Consider the following 14,838-nt stretch of genomic DNA (forward strand, 5'->3'; position numbering starts at 1 on the left):
TGCAGGCTGAGCCTCCCTTCCCCCTGATCCCAGACCAGCACAGCAGCCACCAGCTGCCTGTAGCTTCCCTTTTAGTGCTGGGTCTGGTTGGCAGCACCAGAAATGATGATGTTGTCTTGGCAGAGTGAGCAGGGTGTTCTCAGGATGAGGAGTGGAGGAGAGGCAGCAAGAGCTGAGATTGGATTCCCTGGGAGGCAGAGGTGAGGAGTGAATTGCAGAGCAGCTTCAGGGTCCTGACTGTCAGAGTCAGGACATGAGTGCAGAAGCACAGAGTGAGGCCCCCAGGCCATTCAGTTCAGTGTTTCCCCAGCACTGCCAAACCCATCACTGAACCGTGTCCCCAAGTGCCACCTCTTGGCTCCAGAGGAGAGTTGAGGTTTAAGTTTGGAGAGCAAAGCAGGCTGCTTAAAATCTACCCCTCCGCCTCTTCCCTCTGACAGCTCTCCCAGAAGTGCAGCCTCCAACCCCCATGGTAACTGCAGTGCATTAGCTCCAGCTGCTTCAGAAATATTTCAGGGATTCAAACCCATCATTTTTTCCTTCTGTCCTAGAACATCAGCTTTTTCCAGGACTGACCCATGACATGGAAGGCTTTGCTCCAGCTGTCTGGCCTGTTCATCTGCTCAGATTGTTCACTTGTGTCCTGAGCTCAGTCTTGTCACCCAGGATAAAAGGATGACATCCAAGTTCAGAAATTTGAAAAATGTGTGAGCTTTGAGGCAAACTTCTTTTTGGAGTAATTTCACTTACTTTCCCTAAAGTCAGAAATGATGCTGGCTTTTGTCCAGGCCAAAAGCTGTGCTTAAAAAATCATCAATTCCCAACAGGCAATCTGCTGCTGGAAGCAGCTGTTCTGTGGTGCTCCAAAGAGCATCCCACCTCTGAGAGAGGACGTGGCTTGTGTGGGAGTGCTGCATCTGAGCAGAGCTCAGGGGGGTGTTACTGCCAGCACTGCACTCTGCAGAGCCCCTTGCACTCACAGGAGAGCTTTTAGCCAGGTCAGCCTGGAGAAAAGGAGGCTCAGGTGAGACCTTAGAGACCCTTTCCAGTGCCTAAAGGGGCCTCCAGAAGAGCTGGAGAGGGACTTGGGACAAGGGATGGAGGGACAGGGGAATGGCTTCCCACTGCCAGAGGGCAGGGTTAGATGCAATATTGGGAAGGAATTGTTCCCTGTGAGGGTGGGGCAGGCCCTGGCACAGGGTGCCCAGAGAAGCTGTGGCTGCTCCTGGATCCCTGGCAGTGTCCAAGGCCAGGCTGGATGGGGCTTGGAGCAACCTGGAAGAGTGGAAGGTGTCCCTGCCCATGGCAGGGGTGGAAGGAGATGGGCTTTGAGGTCCCTTCCAACCCAAACCATTCCATGATTCCATGATCTCTGAGCTGCCTTTCAGCCTGGGTCTCTGAAGCCTGTGAGCCAGCCAGCAGGAAGGTCTGGTCACAGGGAAGTGGGGACAGTTTTGGTTCCTTAACTGCAGCTGTGGTTTTAGGCTGTGACTGTAAATCCTGGACACTGCCTTTAAAGCCCATTAAGAAGAATAATACAAACACCTCTAGTTTTCCTATCCCTTGTAGCAATCATTTAACTTTATTATAAAAACAGAGCTGGAGAGTGAGTCCCCCTCCCTCCTTTATGGGAGCTTTACCATTTTCAAGTACATTTAATCCCAGACAGAGCAGGAACACTGGTGTGAATCTGTGCAGATTATGTTCAAGGCAGCGGAAGATAAAAACAGAGATCAGTGAGTCAGATAAGATCAGTTGATTAGATCAGTGCCAAATCCATTCATGTCTGCAGGTAGTAGTTTTTTATTCTGCCATTTACCTAAATTGCAGCTGACAGCTGAATGTGTTTTGGCAAGGAGCATAGCCAGCAATTTACTTGTAGAACTTAAAATGAGAGAAACACCAGAGTCATTAGTGCCAACAGTTCCACTCTGCTAAAAATACCATGGATTAGGGGCACTAATAGATGAAAGCATCAGCTCACCAGGTAGTGTCTGCTTTTCATTTATTTCCTCGAGGGAGGGGGCTGGTTAAGCTTGTTTCATTAAGAAAAAAAAAAGACAAAGAAAGACAAAAGCAGGTTTTGGCCGGTTGCTCAGGTTCTAGCAGCTTTGATTTGGGTTAATTAATAAAGGACCTTACCAGAACTCAATGAAAAACAACGGAAATCCTTCCCTTGGCTTTTCTGGATGTGGCTTTTGAGCATGTTGCCTGATGTGAAAGGCAGAGTTACAGCCAGTGAGCAAATCCTTGTCCCAGAGGGAAAAATGTTCTGCTGATGCCGGGATGTTCCCACTGGATGAGTCTGTGCCCTGCAAATGCATCCACTCCAAGGACAGGCTTTGCACCTTCTCTCTGTTTCCCACCTTCAACAAGCAGTTGCAAAAGCTTTTGAGTAGAAGGGTGTTAATGTTGTCACATCTGTTCTCCTCACTAGTGTCTCACTCTGGGATTTTCCTTTCATCTCCAGGGCACAGTAAAAATTAGTTCTGGAGAGGAAAGGACTGTGTTTGGCGGTGACTTGGCATGTCAAAGGTTGTTGTCATATGTATTCCTCAAAGTCCTTTGCCAGCACAAGTGAAAATGTATCACCTTTATTTCTGGCCAAAGGAAGCAGTGATAAAGAATAGAATGGGTTGAGTTAGAAGGGACCTTAAAGATCATCTTGTTTCAGGGACACCTTCCACTATCCCAGGCTGCTCCAAGCCTCGTTAAACCTGGCCTTGGACCCTTCCAGGGATCCAGGGGCAGCCACAGCTTCTGTGGGCACCCTGTGCCAGGGCCTCAGCACCTTCACAGGGAGCAATTCCTTCCCAAAATCCAACCTAAACCCACTCTATTTCAGAGGGAAGCCACAGCCCCTGTCAGCTCAGGCCTTGGAGGGTCAGTTAGGCGGCCAGTAGGGATTGGTTTTATGGGAGAGGCCACTTGCTGCCAGCCAGGCAAAACAGAAAGTGGAACTGGAATGATTCTGACTTGTTTGCTTATGAAGCAGAACTTCTTGGGACTGAGGTCCTGGCACAGCTGTGTTTGTGGCAGTGCAGTGCCCTGCTAGCAGGCCTGATTTCCGCTTCTCTGTGATCCCCAGGAGTCCAGATGTTCATCTGCAACCGGGAGCACTACGGGTTCCTTCCCATGCCCCTGAAGCCGCAGCAGTCGCTGCAGGAGGAAGCTGAGAATTTTGTGCACACCCTGATCGAGGCCATGAGTGAGTTGCTGTGCCCTTGCCATGATGGACACCCCAAGTTAATGCCTGCAGAGCTCTCCTGCCAGCAGCCCAGCTCTCATTCTTTTGCAAGTCTGCATCCCAACCTGTCCGCTCTAATATTGTTCCGATACGCAGTCTTCAAAATTTCCCACTGCTTCTCTACCTAGGGATGTAATTGCTTCATGGTCAGGTCAACCCCATCCACAAAATCCCTCAACTTCCCCGATCAAATGCATCTTTCCTGTGGAAAAGGGTGCTGCATGTCCATGTTTTTCCTGATGTCTGTCTGACCCATGGCTGCTGGCTCTGGCTTTGCCGTGTGGTGCTTCCTGCTGTTCCCACGCTGCCGTGGCTCCTCATCCCGGCATCCCGGGAGGGAGGGAGACACCTTCAGACAGGTCATGTCCACTGCAGGGAGTGCTCGAGGGTGACATCTGGGGTCTCTCCTCTCTTTCAGTCGATCGCCCTCCCGTGGAGCCCTCTCAGTACATCTCTGTCCCTCCGAAGCACCCTGACAAGATGGGCTTTGATGAAGTAAGGAGCCTGCTCTGCTGTTTATTGTCTTGTCTTCTCACTCATCACCTGATCCTTAATGTCCCTCCCAACATAAACCATGCCATGGCTCTGGTTTAACCCAGCCAGGGAAGAGAAGGCAGAAATGAGGCTGAAAAGCAGGTTAACTGAAAAACAAGTTAACTCCCCTGTTCTTGTGCTGTTTGCTCTACATCTGACTCTGCAGAGCAGCTTGGCCTCCCTTCCATCTGTGACAGAAATTGGGCCTTTGGTGAAGCTCTCCAGTGGCAGGAGGGAAGGATTTCTCTCACCTGAGAGAGACACTGGAGAGCTGAGAGCAGGGGGGGATGCAGGCTCACAGCTGAGTTCTGGCCCACCTTGGATACCCCCAGGGATGCAGACCATGGGAGAGGGACGTGCCAGGCTTTGCTTGCCTGGTGTCTGTGTTATTCCCAGAGCCAGCAGCCCCTGTGTGTGCAGCTGCCAGGGTGGCTCTGGGACCAAGGGAGTTGTGGGGATCAGGGGAGCCCTTGTCTTCTTGGTGTGCTCTGCTCCATCTGTTTGTGGGGCTCCTGAGGCTGAACCCAGCCCAGCTGTGTCTGTGTTTAAGGCACAGCTGGAACAGGTTTTTTCCATGTTGTCCTTTGTGGCTGTGCTGTATTTATCCAGTTTATTATTCTTTCATTTGTACTGAGCTGAAATTCGTTCTGCTTCTTACTGGGATGAGGATTTGCTCCATGGGCTACAAGGCTGTGCTTGTACCAGCCTGCCTGGGACTGAAAAATATCCCTGAGTCCCTGAGGGTTACCTGCAGTGAGGCTTCAGTCCTCAGCCCGCCACCAGTCTCCTTAAGGCTTTGGACAGAGCCCTGCCCAGACATCTCTGTTGTCAGCCTTGGCTCTCTGCTCTGGCAGGGATCACAGTGGATATTCAGTGCCAGAAGTAATCACAAAAATCCTTTCTTTACCATGGCCTTGTACTTGGATGGTGGCCCTGCTGATAATCCTAAATCCAGGCAGTGGCAGTGTTCCCCTAGGATTGATGCTGCAGATGGTCATGTTACTCTGTTTGATATAAACCATCCTGTGTCTTTGGAAATTACAGACTTGGCTCTAACTGTTCTCTCCTCATTTTCTTCACCCTGAAAGAGCAAGTTTCCTCAACACCCATAAAAAGTAGTTGTTAGAGAAAAAACCTCTACACTTTCAACTCAAAACCAAGTTCAGCTTTTTGGCAAATTCTGGACAACCTGGAGCGCACACACGTGTGGTATTTTCACAAGACCTGCTTTTCCAGTGGGGCTGCTGGAGAGGGCTGGATCAGGACTTCCCTTCTCCCTCCTTCCCAGCTGGGAGTCTGATGTCCTGGTGTCTTTCTGTTCCTCCCAGATTTTCATGATCAACCTGAAGCGCCGCAAGGACCGGCGGGATCGGATGCTGCGGACGCTCTACGAGCAGGAGATTGCAGTGAAGGTAGTGGAGGCTGTGGATGGAAAGTGAGTTTTGGTTGGGCTTGAGGATGTTTTCACAGTGGGATGTGCTTTACTGCTTCACAGCATCTCCTTGGATGCCCTGACCTACTTCCAGCAGGGCAGGGTTGGCTGTGGGGGGAGCTGAGCACCCCTTGGATCTCCCTGACCATCTGTCTGGGGCAATTCTGCTCTGTTTCTTTCCTCCTTTGCAATTAGCCAATCTCTGTGAGAGAACCAGGGCACTGGGGTTCAGACTAGGGTCCAAATCAGGTTAAAATCACAGGTTTCTGTGAATGGAGCAGTTAACTTCTGGTAATATTGTCCATCCTAGTGCTGCTTGTCAACTTACAACTAATATTGTCCATCCTAGAGCTATTATCCATCCTAGAGCTGTGGTGCTGCAGTGTTAACCCTGCCACAGCCCTTTCCAAGCTTACTCTAAGGTCTGAAGCATAAGTTTATTGAGGAGCAGCTGGGGGAGCTCAGCCTGGAGAAGAGGAGGCTCAGGGGGGACCTTGTGGCTCTGCACAACTCCTGACAGGAGGAGACAGCCAGGGAGGGGTCAGGGAACAAGGGACAGGACAAGAGGAAAAAGCCTCAAGCTGTGCCAGGGAGTGTTCAGGCTGGACACCTGAGAAAAATTTCTTCATGCCAAGGGTGGTCAGGCTGCCCAGGGCAGTGGTGGAGGCCCCAGCCCTGGGACAACTGCTGGATTAATGCTTGTATTTGACAATATTAGAGGGCTTTTCCAATATTAATAATTCTATGATTCTAAGGTATGTTAAGACCTTTTAATAATGAGTAACCAAGGCAGAAATTTTGAGTCTGTGAGTTGCAAAAAGGCTCAAGGAGAAAGGAGCCCACGTACCATCTAGTGGTCTTGGAAACTTGGGATCCTATCAAGGCCTCAGAAAATTAATCAAAGCCAAGCACCTGGCAAGAGGATAGTCCCACAGGAAGTTTTTGGCAGAGTTAAAGATAAGTGATGGTCCCTGTCTTTGGCAGAGTTAAGGATACAGTTTATCAGCTTGATTTAGAGATGTAAATCAAGAAGTTAATTTTCCTTTGTGTTTTTGAACAAAACAAGTGTAGAATTTCTCAAGGTGTGGCTTTTCCCTGACCATCAGCAGCATTCCCCATGCTGTGCCTGTGTCTGGCTTGAAGTGCCTGATTGTTTTTCAGTGGTGATAAATACTTTGTGTTTCCCAGAGCACTGAACACGAGTCAGCTGAAAGCTCTCAGCATCGAAATGCTGCCAGGCTACCGGGACCCCTACTCCTCCAGGCCCCTGACCAGAGGAGAGATCGGCTGCTTCCTGAGCCACTACTACATCTGGAAGGAGGTGAGGGCTCTGGGGGGCCTTGAGGGTCCTGCAGGAAGGTGCTGTGTCCTGGTGCACAGCCAGTCCTGGTGCAGAGCGTTGGATCCAGCCCAGGGGTCTGGAAGTGTAGGATAGGAGTGATTTCCTTGGATTGCAGGGGTTTTCCTGAATGCAGTGTTCATCTTTCACACCTCTCCTTTCCTTTCCCAGTATGTAAAGGGGCTCCAAGAGAGCTGGAGAGGGACTTGGGACAAGGGATGGAGGAACAGGACAAGTGAGAATGGCTTCCCACTGCCAGAGGGCAGGGTTAGATGCAATATTGGGAAGAAGTTTTTCCCTCTGAGGGTGGGCAGGCCCTGGCACAGGGTGCCCAGAGAAGCTGTGGCTGCCCCTGGATCCCTGGAAGTGCCCAAGGCCAGGCTGGATGGGGCTTGGAGCACCCTGGGATAGTGGAAGGTGTCCCTGCCCATGGCAGGGGTGGAAGGAGATAAGCTTTAAGGTCCCTTCCAACCCAAACCATTCAGGAATTCTGTGATTCATTTGCCCTCAGCTCCAAGTGATTTTTATCAGAACATTTTCATGACTGTTTCTGAAGTTCATCCAATATCCTGCTTGGGGCAAGCTTGCTTAGAAGAAAGGCAAGAATGTTTTGAAAAGCAAATGGGGTTAAAGAAACACTCCTGTTTTTTTCCCCTGATTCTCTATCTGAGCAGGAGCAAGTTCCAGTGGCTTGGCATATCATGTGTATGTCACAGAGTGGTTCTCAGCTCCCTGCCTGTGTGGTCTGGGAGGCAGTGCCAGGTCAGGGTGGCCCCAGTGACAGCAGGGCACCCATGGGGGCCACTGTGCTCACGCTGGAGCCCTCGTGTTTCAGGTGGTGAGCAGGGGCCTGGAGAAGACACTGGTCATTGAGGATGACGTGCGCTTCGAGCACCAGTTCAAGAGGAAGCTCATGAAGCTGATGGATGACATCGAGCAAGCCCAGTTAGACTGGGAGCTGATGTAAGTTCCTGCTCCTCTGGGAGGTCCTGGGCACCTGGGGAGGTTGGCAGCACTGCTGGGGCATGGCAGAGGTGCAGGTTGATGCTGCAATGCAGGGGATGGTGGCACAGTGTTCTGGTAGCTCTTCCCACCATGCTGTGGGGTGGCTGTTGCCAGGGCACCATCCCTGCCCATGCTGTGGACAGCGTGGTTGGACCTTAGCTGTGTTGGAGATGCTGACAGAGCAACCAGCACAGCTCAGTCCTGAGCCTCAGACTGTGTCATCTTAGCTCCCTTAGGAAGCCTCTCACAAGCTGTCCCACCCACTGGGTTAAGAGTTGGATTGTGATGCAGGATAGAAATCTGTGAGCTGGGCCAGGGATTGTTTCTGGGATTGACCCTTTGCCCTGGCCTGGTTGGCACAAACAGTCATGTCCTAATTGCCATGGTGTGATGGTGTTCACAGGGGTCTTAGGATGAGGGAAGAGATGAGGATCTGACTCCATGTTTCAGAAGGCTGATTTATTATTTTATGATATATATTATATTAAAACTATACTAAAAGAATAGAAGAAAGGATTCATCAGAAGGCTGGCTAAGAATAGAAAAAGAAAGAATGATAACAAAGGCTTGTGACTCAGGCAGAGAGTCTGAGCCAGCTGACTGTGATTGGCCATTAATTAGAAACAACCACATGAGCCCAATCCCAGATGCACCTGTTGCATTCCACAGCAGCAGATAACCATTGGTTACATTTTGTTCCTGAGGCCTCTCAGCTTCTCAGGAGGAAAAATCCTAAGGAAAGGATTTTTCATGAAATGTGTCTGTGACACTATGGATTCGCTTTGGTCCCATCTCCTTGATCTTCTGATCCCTGCAGCTACATTGGCCGGAAAAGGATGCAGGTGCAGGAGCCCGAGAGAGCTGTTCCCAATGTCCGGAACCTGGTGGAGGCTGATTACTCCTACTGGACCCTGGGCTATGCCATCTCCTTCCACGGGGCTCAGAAGCTCATCGGGGCTGAGCCCTTCAGCAAGATGCTGCCCGTGGATGAATTCCTGCCCATCATGTACAACAAGCACCCTGTGTAAGTCCCTCTGTGGCTCGGGGGGGATATGGGCTGGGTCTCGCTGACTGATCTTAAACCAGGTCTTGTTGGTAGCCTGGTTGGTGGGACTCCTTGTGGTGCTTGGTTTTATCCTCCTGGCACAGGTCAAAGGAGGTGACAGAAGGGAATGCCTGGGGCAGGGCTTGTGGACTGCTTGTCTGAGGCACCTGTCTGTCTCTGGGAGCAAGCTTTGGTTGTACAGGTGTGTGTGGTTGTAAGGACGTGGTTCTGGCTGTACCCCAGCACCTACCCCCACTCCCAGACCAGTCTGCTCCCTGGACTGGCCATGTCTCCCAGGGACAAGCTTGGCACCAGTGAGGGTTCCTCTGTTGCTGACAGCGTTTCTCTCCTCCGTAGCACAAAGTACATGGAGTACTACGAGCCCAGAGACTTGAAGGCCTTCTCAGCAGAACCCCTGCTTGTTTACCCCACGCACTACACGGGGCAGCCAGGCTACCTCAGCGACACGGAGACCTCCACCATCTGGGACAACGAGACCGTGTCCACGGACTGGGACAGAACGCACTCCTGGAAGTCCCGGCAGCAGGGCAAGATCCACAGCGACGCCCAGAACAAGGACGCCCTGCCCTCCCAGTCCTCCCTGGACACGCCGTCAGCCAGGGATGAGCTATGACTGCCCACCTCCCCGGGACTCTGTTGACAGCTGAACCTGCCTCACACTTTAGCTTTTCACCCTTGAAAGTTGTAGAGCAGCTCTTCATGTGGTCTCCCTCCCACCACTCCCAAGGGCCGTGCGCGGGATCGGGCCGGACACCTGCCCAGCCGCCGAGGACAGGGTGGGACACCAAGGAGGAAGCAGAACAAGAGTTCCAGATCCAAGCAAAAGCCCTGGCAAGCTTTTGTTGGAAGAAACCAGCCTGGAATGACGTTGGTTCCACAGTTCCTCATGTAGAACACTGTATTTATAAAGATTAATATATAGAGGTGTACAAATGTCAGTGCCTTTCGGGATGGCTGTACCTGGGCTGCTCCCTCACTGTTACTCCTTGTAGGTCTGTAGGCTTTTACCACCCTGTTTGCTGAGCATCTGGGGGATTTGGGTTTGTTTTCCAAAGGGATCCCTATCAGAATCAAGATGTTTCCCCAAAGTGTTCAATGCAGGAGAGCAGTGCTCCTCTGTCGTGTCTTCTCCCCATCACACTCCTGTACAAAACCAGTGCTGGCTTCCCATCAGCTCATTTTTAATCTTGCTGCATCCCATCTAAACAGGCCTCTGGATCCAGAACAGATGTCTTGGAATGTCTGAAGTCATGGAAGCCATGCAAGTGGAGGTAGCTGGATTTATTTATCTCTGCATTGCCTGAAGGGAATGCAGGCAGAGCTGGTCCATGTCACATCCTGCTTCACCCCTGCCTCAACTTAGTCCTTCAGGAAAACAAAACCCCATGACCTATTGGCAGGCCTGTTTTTTCAGGCCATAAAAGCAAGTGTAGGAGTTTTGGGAACTTAAAATGTAAGAAGTTAGGTTACAAACTCTCCTTCTAAAACCAAAAGAACCTACAGCAATGTTACTCTCTCAACAGCCCGATAGAATTGTGTGTCACAGGACGGAAGGGCGACTTGCCTGGATATTTTTTCATGTGAGGAGTGAACTTTTCTGTGTTTTGGATGAGTTCTGATGTTTCTGCTGTTGGCTCACATGCCAGCAGGATATGGTGTTTATTTTTTTTAAAAAAACCTTTCTCAGAGGCCAGGTGATCATGGACTATACTGGCACAGACCCTGAGCTTCTGGGCAGCAGGAGGATTCCCTCCTGGAATTGCCATCTGGGGGCTCACCTGCTGGCAGATCTGTGCATTGAGTATGTGTGGCTGGGGTTTTGGTTTTAATTTTTGTTTGTTTTGAATAATTACTGATCAATGTTGTGCTTTCTGCTGCAGAAGACATGTTATTACCTGTCAGCCGGTCTGATAATACATAGAACCTGGTGCAAGATGAGCAGCTCTGTGTGTTCTTCATTGTGTGGGGGAGTCCTGGAATGGTTTGGGTTGTGGAAGGCACCTCTAAAGGTGACCCAGTCCAACCCTCTGCCATGGGCAGGGACACCTTTCACTAGACCAGGTTCCTCCAAGCCTGACCCTGAATGTAACTGGAGGTTAATGGAAGGGATTCCTGGCCGTGTCCCTCTCCCATGGAGTCAGTGGTTGTGACTGTGCAGTTCCCACCTGGAAGCCAAGTTCCTGCTGGTGTCCATGTGGGAGCAGACGCCCACACGACCTGGTGAGTATGGAGCTTGCCCCGTGGGCCACACACAGCCTGGGTTATTCCCTCCTCACAATCCCTCTTGCTTCCTCCGCAGGTCTCTTGCTTGATGAGCCCACGTGGCCTGTGTGAAGGACGCTGGAAGTCTTCACTCCCTCCACCCCAGCGCCAGGCCTTGGACCTCCCCCCTCTGGAGTGGGATTTTTCCAGTTACAGCATCATCTCATGTGTGGCCAGTGTGAGATGAGGCCAGAGTCGTTCATGATAGCCCCTCCATGCTGGCCACAGCTCCAGTGAGTATTGTTCCTCTTCCACAGGTTAACTTCCTGTCAATGCACCTCAATCCATTGGTTCTCTTTCAAGGGTCAGGTTCCCTCCATTAAGCAATAAAGTGTTCTTCATTATCTTGTTGATGTGTACAACCACAGGCTAAATATGGCAGTGCCTTAGGCATGACCTTGGGTCCCTGACACAACTTTGTATTTTTTTTTTGACTCAGCTAATGGGTTTCAGAACTGAGCAGGAGCACCAGCTTTGAACCAGCCTTCTGGCAGCTTCTTCATGAGGCAGGCTGTGGTGGCAGGCCCTAAAAATGATTAATTGCAGTAGGGACTGCTTGGAATCCACCAGCTTGGTCCTTGCTGTGGGTTAAGGATGGAAAAGTGCTGTTGTGCACTCAATATGGCATGTGAAATTCCAAGTTCACCAATGGATTGTATTGATCCTGAAGGAAATGAAGTGAGGTCCTGGTGTTGGGTTTTGTGGCCTGAGGTAGTTTAAAAATCAAATTCAGGTACTCTTTGTTTTGTCTTCCTTAGTGCAACATGAGAGGCCTTTAAGTGGCCAGGGCACTGTAGTTCAGGGACTGAGTGTGAGACTTGTGGGCAGCTTTAGGAGCCTCCCCTCATGCTGAAGTGACTTGTGAGATGGCAGAAGGGGCTGTAGTGTGTAAACTGTTAATCTGAATGTTGTATTGTGTGCAGGGAGGGGAAAATACAACAAGGTGAGAGCAAGAGGAAAACACCATGATTGAGACAATGGCGAGAAATGGATACACTCAAAAGCACTTACTTTGTATTATCTGGCCTCTGAAGTCATTCAGTGGCTCAAAAGAGAATAATTTAATGCAGAAAACATAAAACTGCTGTGCAATCGTAATTACCCAGTTACTGAAATCTTTAAGCTGAAACCTCAAGAAATAGCACAAAGATCCCAGTCTCTCAGAGGCTGCTGTGTGCATGGCTGATGGGCTGGAAGGGCTTTGGCTTTGCTGTTGAGAAGTTAAAACAGTAAAAGTGGAGAGGCTGAAGAAAGTGACAGCAAGGGAAGTGGTGTAAGGTGTTTTTACACATCTGACATGCACTAATAAAAGGAAATTGACTGATTCCAGGCAAATGTTAATGCAAAACAATTTATATACTTATCATATAAAGATTACAGGTAAGCAGTTAAAAACATAACATATATAAACATTTGCAAAGTGTAACTTTAAAATCCAGAACATTTATGTTTCAGCTTAACACTGCCATACACCCTCCTGAGTGAGCAGTACTATATACAGTAGGAGCTATGCTATGTACACAAGGAACTGCACTGTACAGACACCAAAAGCAGAAAACTGAACTTCTAGTTTTGCCCTAACTCTGGGCAAAGGTTAAGGCTCAGTAACAACCCCCCCCCGCCACTCTGTCACCCTCTAACAAACAACTGGAATTCATAAATTGTTCAGGCTGTGACCTACACCAGGCTTGTGGCACCTGCCATAGGACTCTGTACATTGGATGTACAGCAGACCTACAGTTGGTCTGTTTTACCTACCTGTAAACAGCAGTGGTAAATCCAAATGTAGTGTAAAACTTACCTGAGCCCAGTGCTGCAAATTAGTGCCACAGAACTGGGGGTAAAAGGCCCAGGCATGGATAAAACTCTGTTTTAACTAATGATCCTTAAGAATCCTAAGCTGTCTGTTTGGATAATAGCTCCTAGATCTGTGCAGGGATGCACAGTGCTACCAGCAGAACCAGAAATACTCTGTGTATTTCATGTGTCTCAAACCAGGGCTGCTTACAATCCAACGTCTGTCTTATGGCTTTTGAAGAGGTTCAGATTTCAGTTCCAGCAGAGGAATTGCACACTGGGAGGACATCTTCCATCACATGGGAGTGCACACAAAAAGCATCAGGTTCTGGTCCATGGCTTAACCAAGTCCAAGGGAAACCACCCCGTTGTGACATTCAGACCTCCATCCAACACAAAGCAGTGTTTGTCCCATTCATGATGTTCATGCAAAGGCAAGTGCAGTTCATTCATTTTAAAGTTCTTTGGAAACAAGATCCAAAATGGGTCATTCTCTGGTGTGGAACAAGTGCAAAAAATTCTCAGCTGGTTCAGGCAGACATACTCAGAACTTGCTTCAGTTCTATAAAAATAAGTTCAGATGATCTTTTTCTGTATAATACTGGCATGAAGGAGACCCTTTTCTCACAGAGATGGCTCATGGGGTGTCCTCAAGACAAATGCAGCAGCCTGGAGCCTTTGCACCAGGGCTGCCCATTGCTCCAATTGCACATTTTCAGCAGGGGATTCTGACAGATTCCCTGTAACCCAGGAGGGCAGTGCAGGTGCAGCCTCAGCCCAGCAGCTCTGCCCTCTTCCTCAGGATGAAGTCGAAGTTCACGTGGCTGTTCATGCCGTAGAACACGTTGGCATCACGGGGGAACACCAGCTCTGCACAACAGGGCCAAGCAGAGTTAGTGGGGAGGGGCACAGCAGCAAAGCTGAGACAGGATGGGGAGCAGGACAGTGTGGGCAGGGCCTCTGTTCTGCCACAGCAGCACTGGGAGCAGGGGGAAAGGGAGCGTGCTCAGCCTGGCAGAGGCCCTGGCAGACTCTCAGAGAAGGCTGATGATGGGTGGGATCCAAGGGCCTGGTGCCAGGGAGGCAGAACAGCACCCCCACCCAAGATCCTGTGGTCACCCCATGGCTGCAAGGCACACATGAAGTCAGCCTGGCAGAACAGGGATCTGGCTCTGCTTGTGGGAAGGGGGCTGTGCTGACAGAAACCACCCCTGAGCAGCCAGGGGGTTCTCACTGGCAGCTGTGACCCATCAACAGTGTTTCTAATGCTTCCCATTTCACTCTTCCCTTTGAAATCCAACAGAACTTTCCAGGCAGCAGCAGAGTTCTGCTTCCCTACCTTTGTCCTCAGAGATGACCTGCACGAGCTCATAGTCTTCAACTGCATCAGGCTCGAGGTTGTGCTTCAGCAAGGCTCGCTGGGTGACATCAGGGATTCTGTCTTGGTTGGTTATCTGGGAAGATAAGGTGCAATGAGAGATTCTTCTCATTCACTCCTGTGATCTAGTAGTTAGCAAAAACCTGACTGTTTGTTCTTGAAAGAGATGTCAGAGAACTGAAAGCACAGGTGAGTAACAAAGGTGCTGACAGATACTAAACTTGGCATTTTTGACATTTGGAGGTGGTGGCTTTTTAGTTCAAGCTGACACAGGTACAGTACTAGTAGAGACAGCAGTAGATGCCAGTGTCTGCTCCCTCTGAGAGATGTCACTCTCACCAGCCACTGAAGCCCCTGTGAAGAGCTGCCCCAGCTGCTGTTGCAGACTCAGCATGAGTGCTCCCTTGGACATCCTGCAAAGCCTTCTGGCCTTGTAGCTGGGTTTGCTGTGTGCTGAGGAAGTGCATCATGCAGTCTCACCAGCAGCCAAATCCATCAGGCCCTCAAGGAACAACTAGCTGGATTTGGGGAAGTGAGACCATTAAAATCAAGAACTAAAGATGCTGAGAACTTATCCCGCTTTTGTTTCCCCCAGCTGAGCTAAGCCACTTCACCCACGGTCCAGCACCAGTGGCACTGCTGGGATACGTCTGTGGAGTAAGCAGAGAGGGAAATGCCTGAATTCTGGGGCTGCTGGTCTGGTGAGAGGAGGGAGATTCTCCCTTCACTGGGAGAAGCTGTGGAATTAAAGGGCATGTCAGCTCCCTGTTTCCAGAAA

General features: G+C 50.1%; 2 protein-coding genes across 2 annotated transcripts in view; one reads left to right on the top strand and one right to left on the bottom strand.

Annotated features, from left to right (window-relative positions):
* The window catches only part of COLGALT2 (collagen beta(1-O)galactosyltransferase 2), a 47,530-nt gene extending 36,969 nt beyond the window's left edge, over nt 1–10,561 (top strand). Inside the window, exons 6-12 of the mRNA XM_036388174.2 lie at nt 3,089–3,208; nt 3,666–3,742; nt 5,110–5,216; nt 6,402–6,534; nt 7,388–7,515; nt 8,375–8,581; nt 8,960–10,561. Coding sequence (XP_036244067.1) covers nt 3,089–3,208; nt 3,666–3,742; nt 5,110–5,216; nt 6,402–6,534; nt 7,388–7,515; nt 8,375–8,581; nt 8,960–9,236 — 1,049 coding nt within the window. The 3' untranslated portion in view covers nt 9,237–10,561. The remainder of the gene's footprint in view (nt 1–3,088; nt 3,209–3,665; nt 3,743–5,109; nt 5,217–6,401; nt 6,535–7,387; nt 7,516–8,374; nt 8,582–8,959) is intronic.
* A 1,661-nt stretch (nt 10,562–12,222) lies between these two features.
* Nucleotides 12,223–14,838, bottom strand: part of RGL1 (ral guanine nucleotide dissociation stimulator like 1) — a 53,923-nt gene continuing 51,307 nt past the window's right edge. The window contains exons 17-18 of the mRNA XM_036388191.2: nt 14,022–14,136; nt 12,223–13,552 (exon numbers count right to left, since the gene is read on the bottom strand). Of these exons, the coding sequence (XP_036244084.1) occupies nt 13,455–13,552; nt 14,022–14,136 (213 nt within the window). The 3' untranslated portion in view covers nt 12,223–13,454. The remainder of the gene's footprint in view (nt 13,553–14,021; nt 14,137–14,838) is intronic.

The sequence above is a fragment of the Molothrus ater genome, chromosome 9 (genome assembly GCF_012460135.2).
Source record: "Molothrus ater isolate BHLD 08-10-18 breed brown headed cowbird chromosome 9, BPBGC_Mater_1.1, whole genome shotgun sequence".
In the NCBI taxonomy this organism is placed as follows: domain Eukaryota; kingdom Metazoa; phylum Chordata; class Aves; order Passeriformes; family Icteridae; genus Molothrus; species Molothrus ater.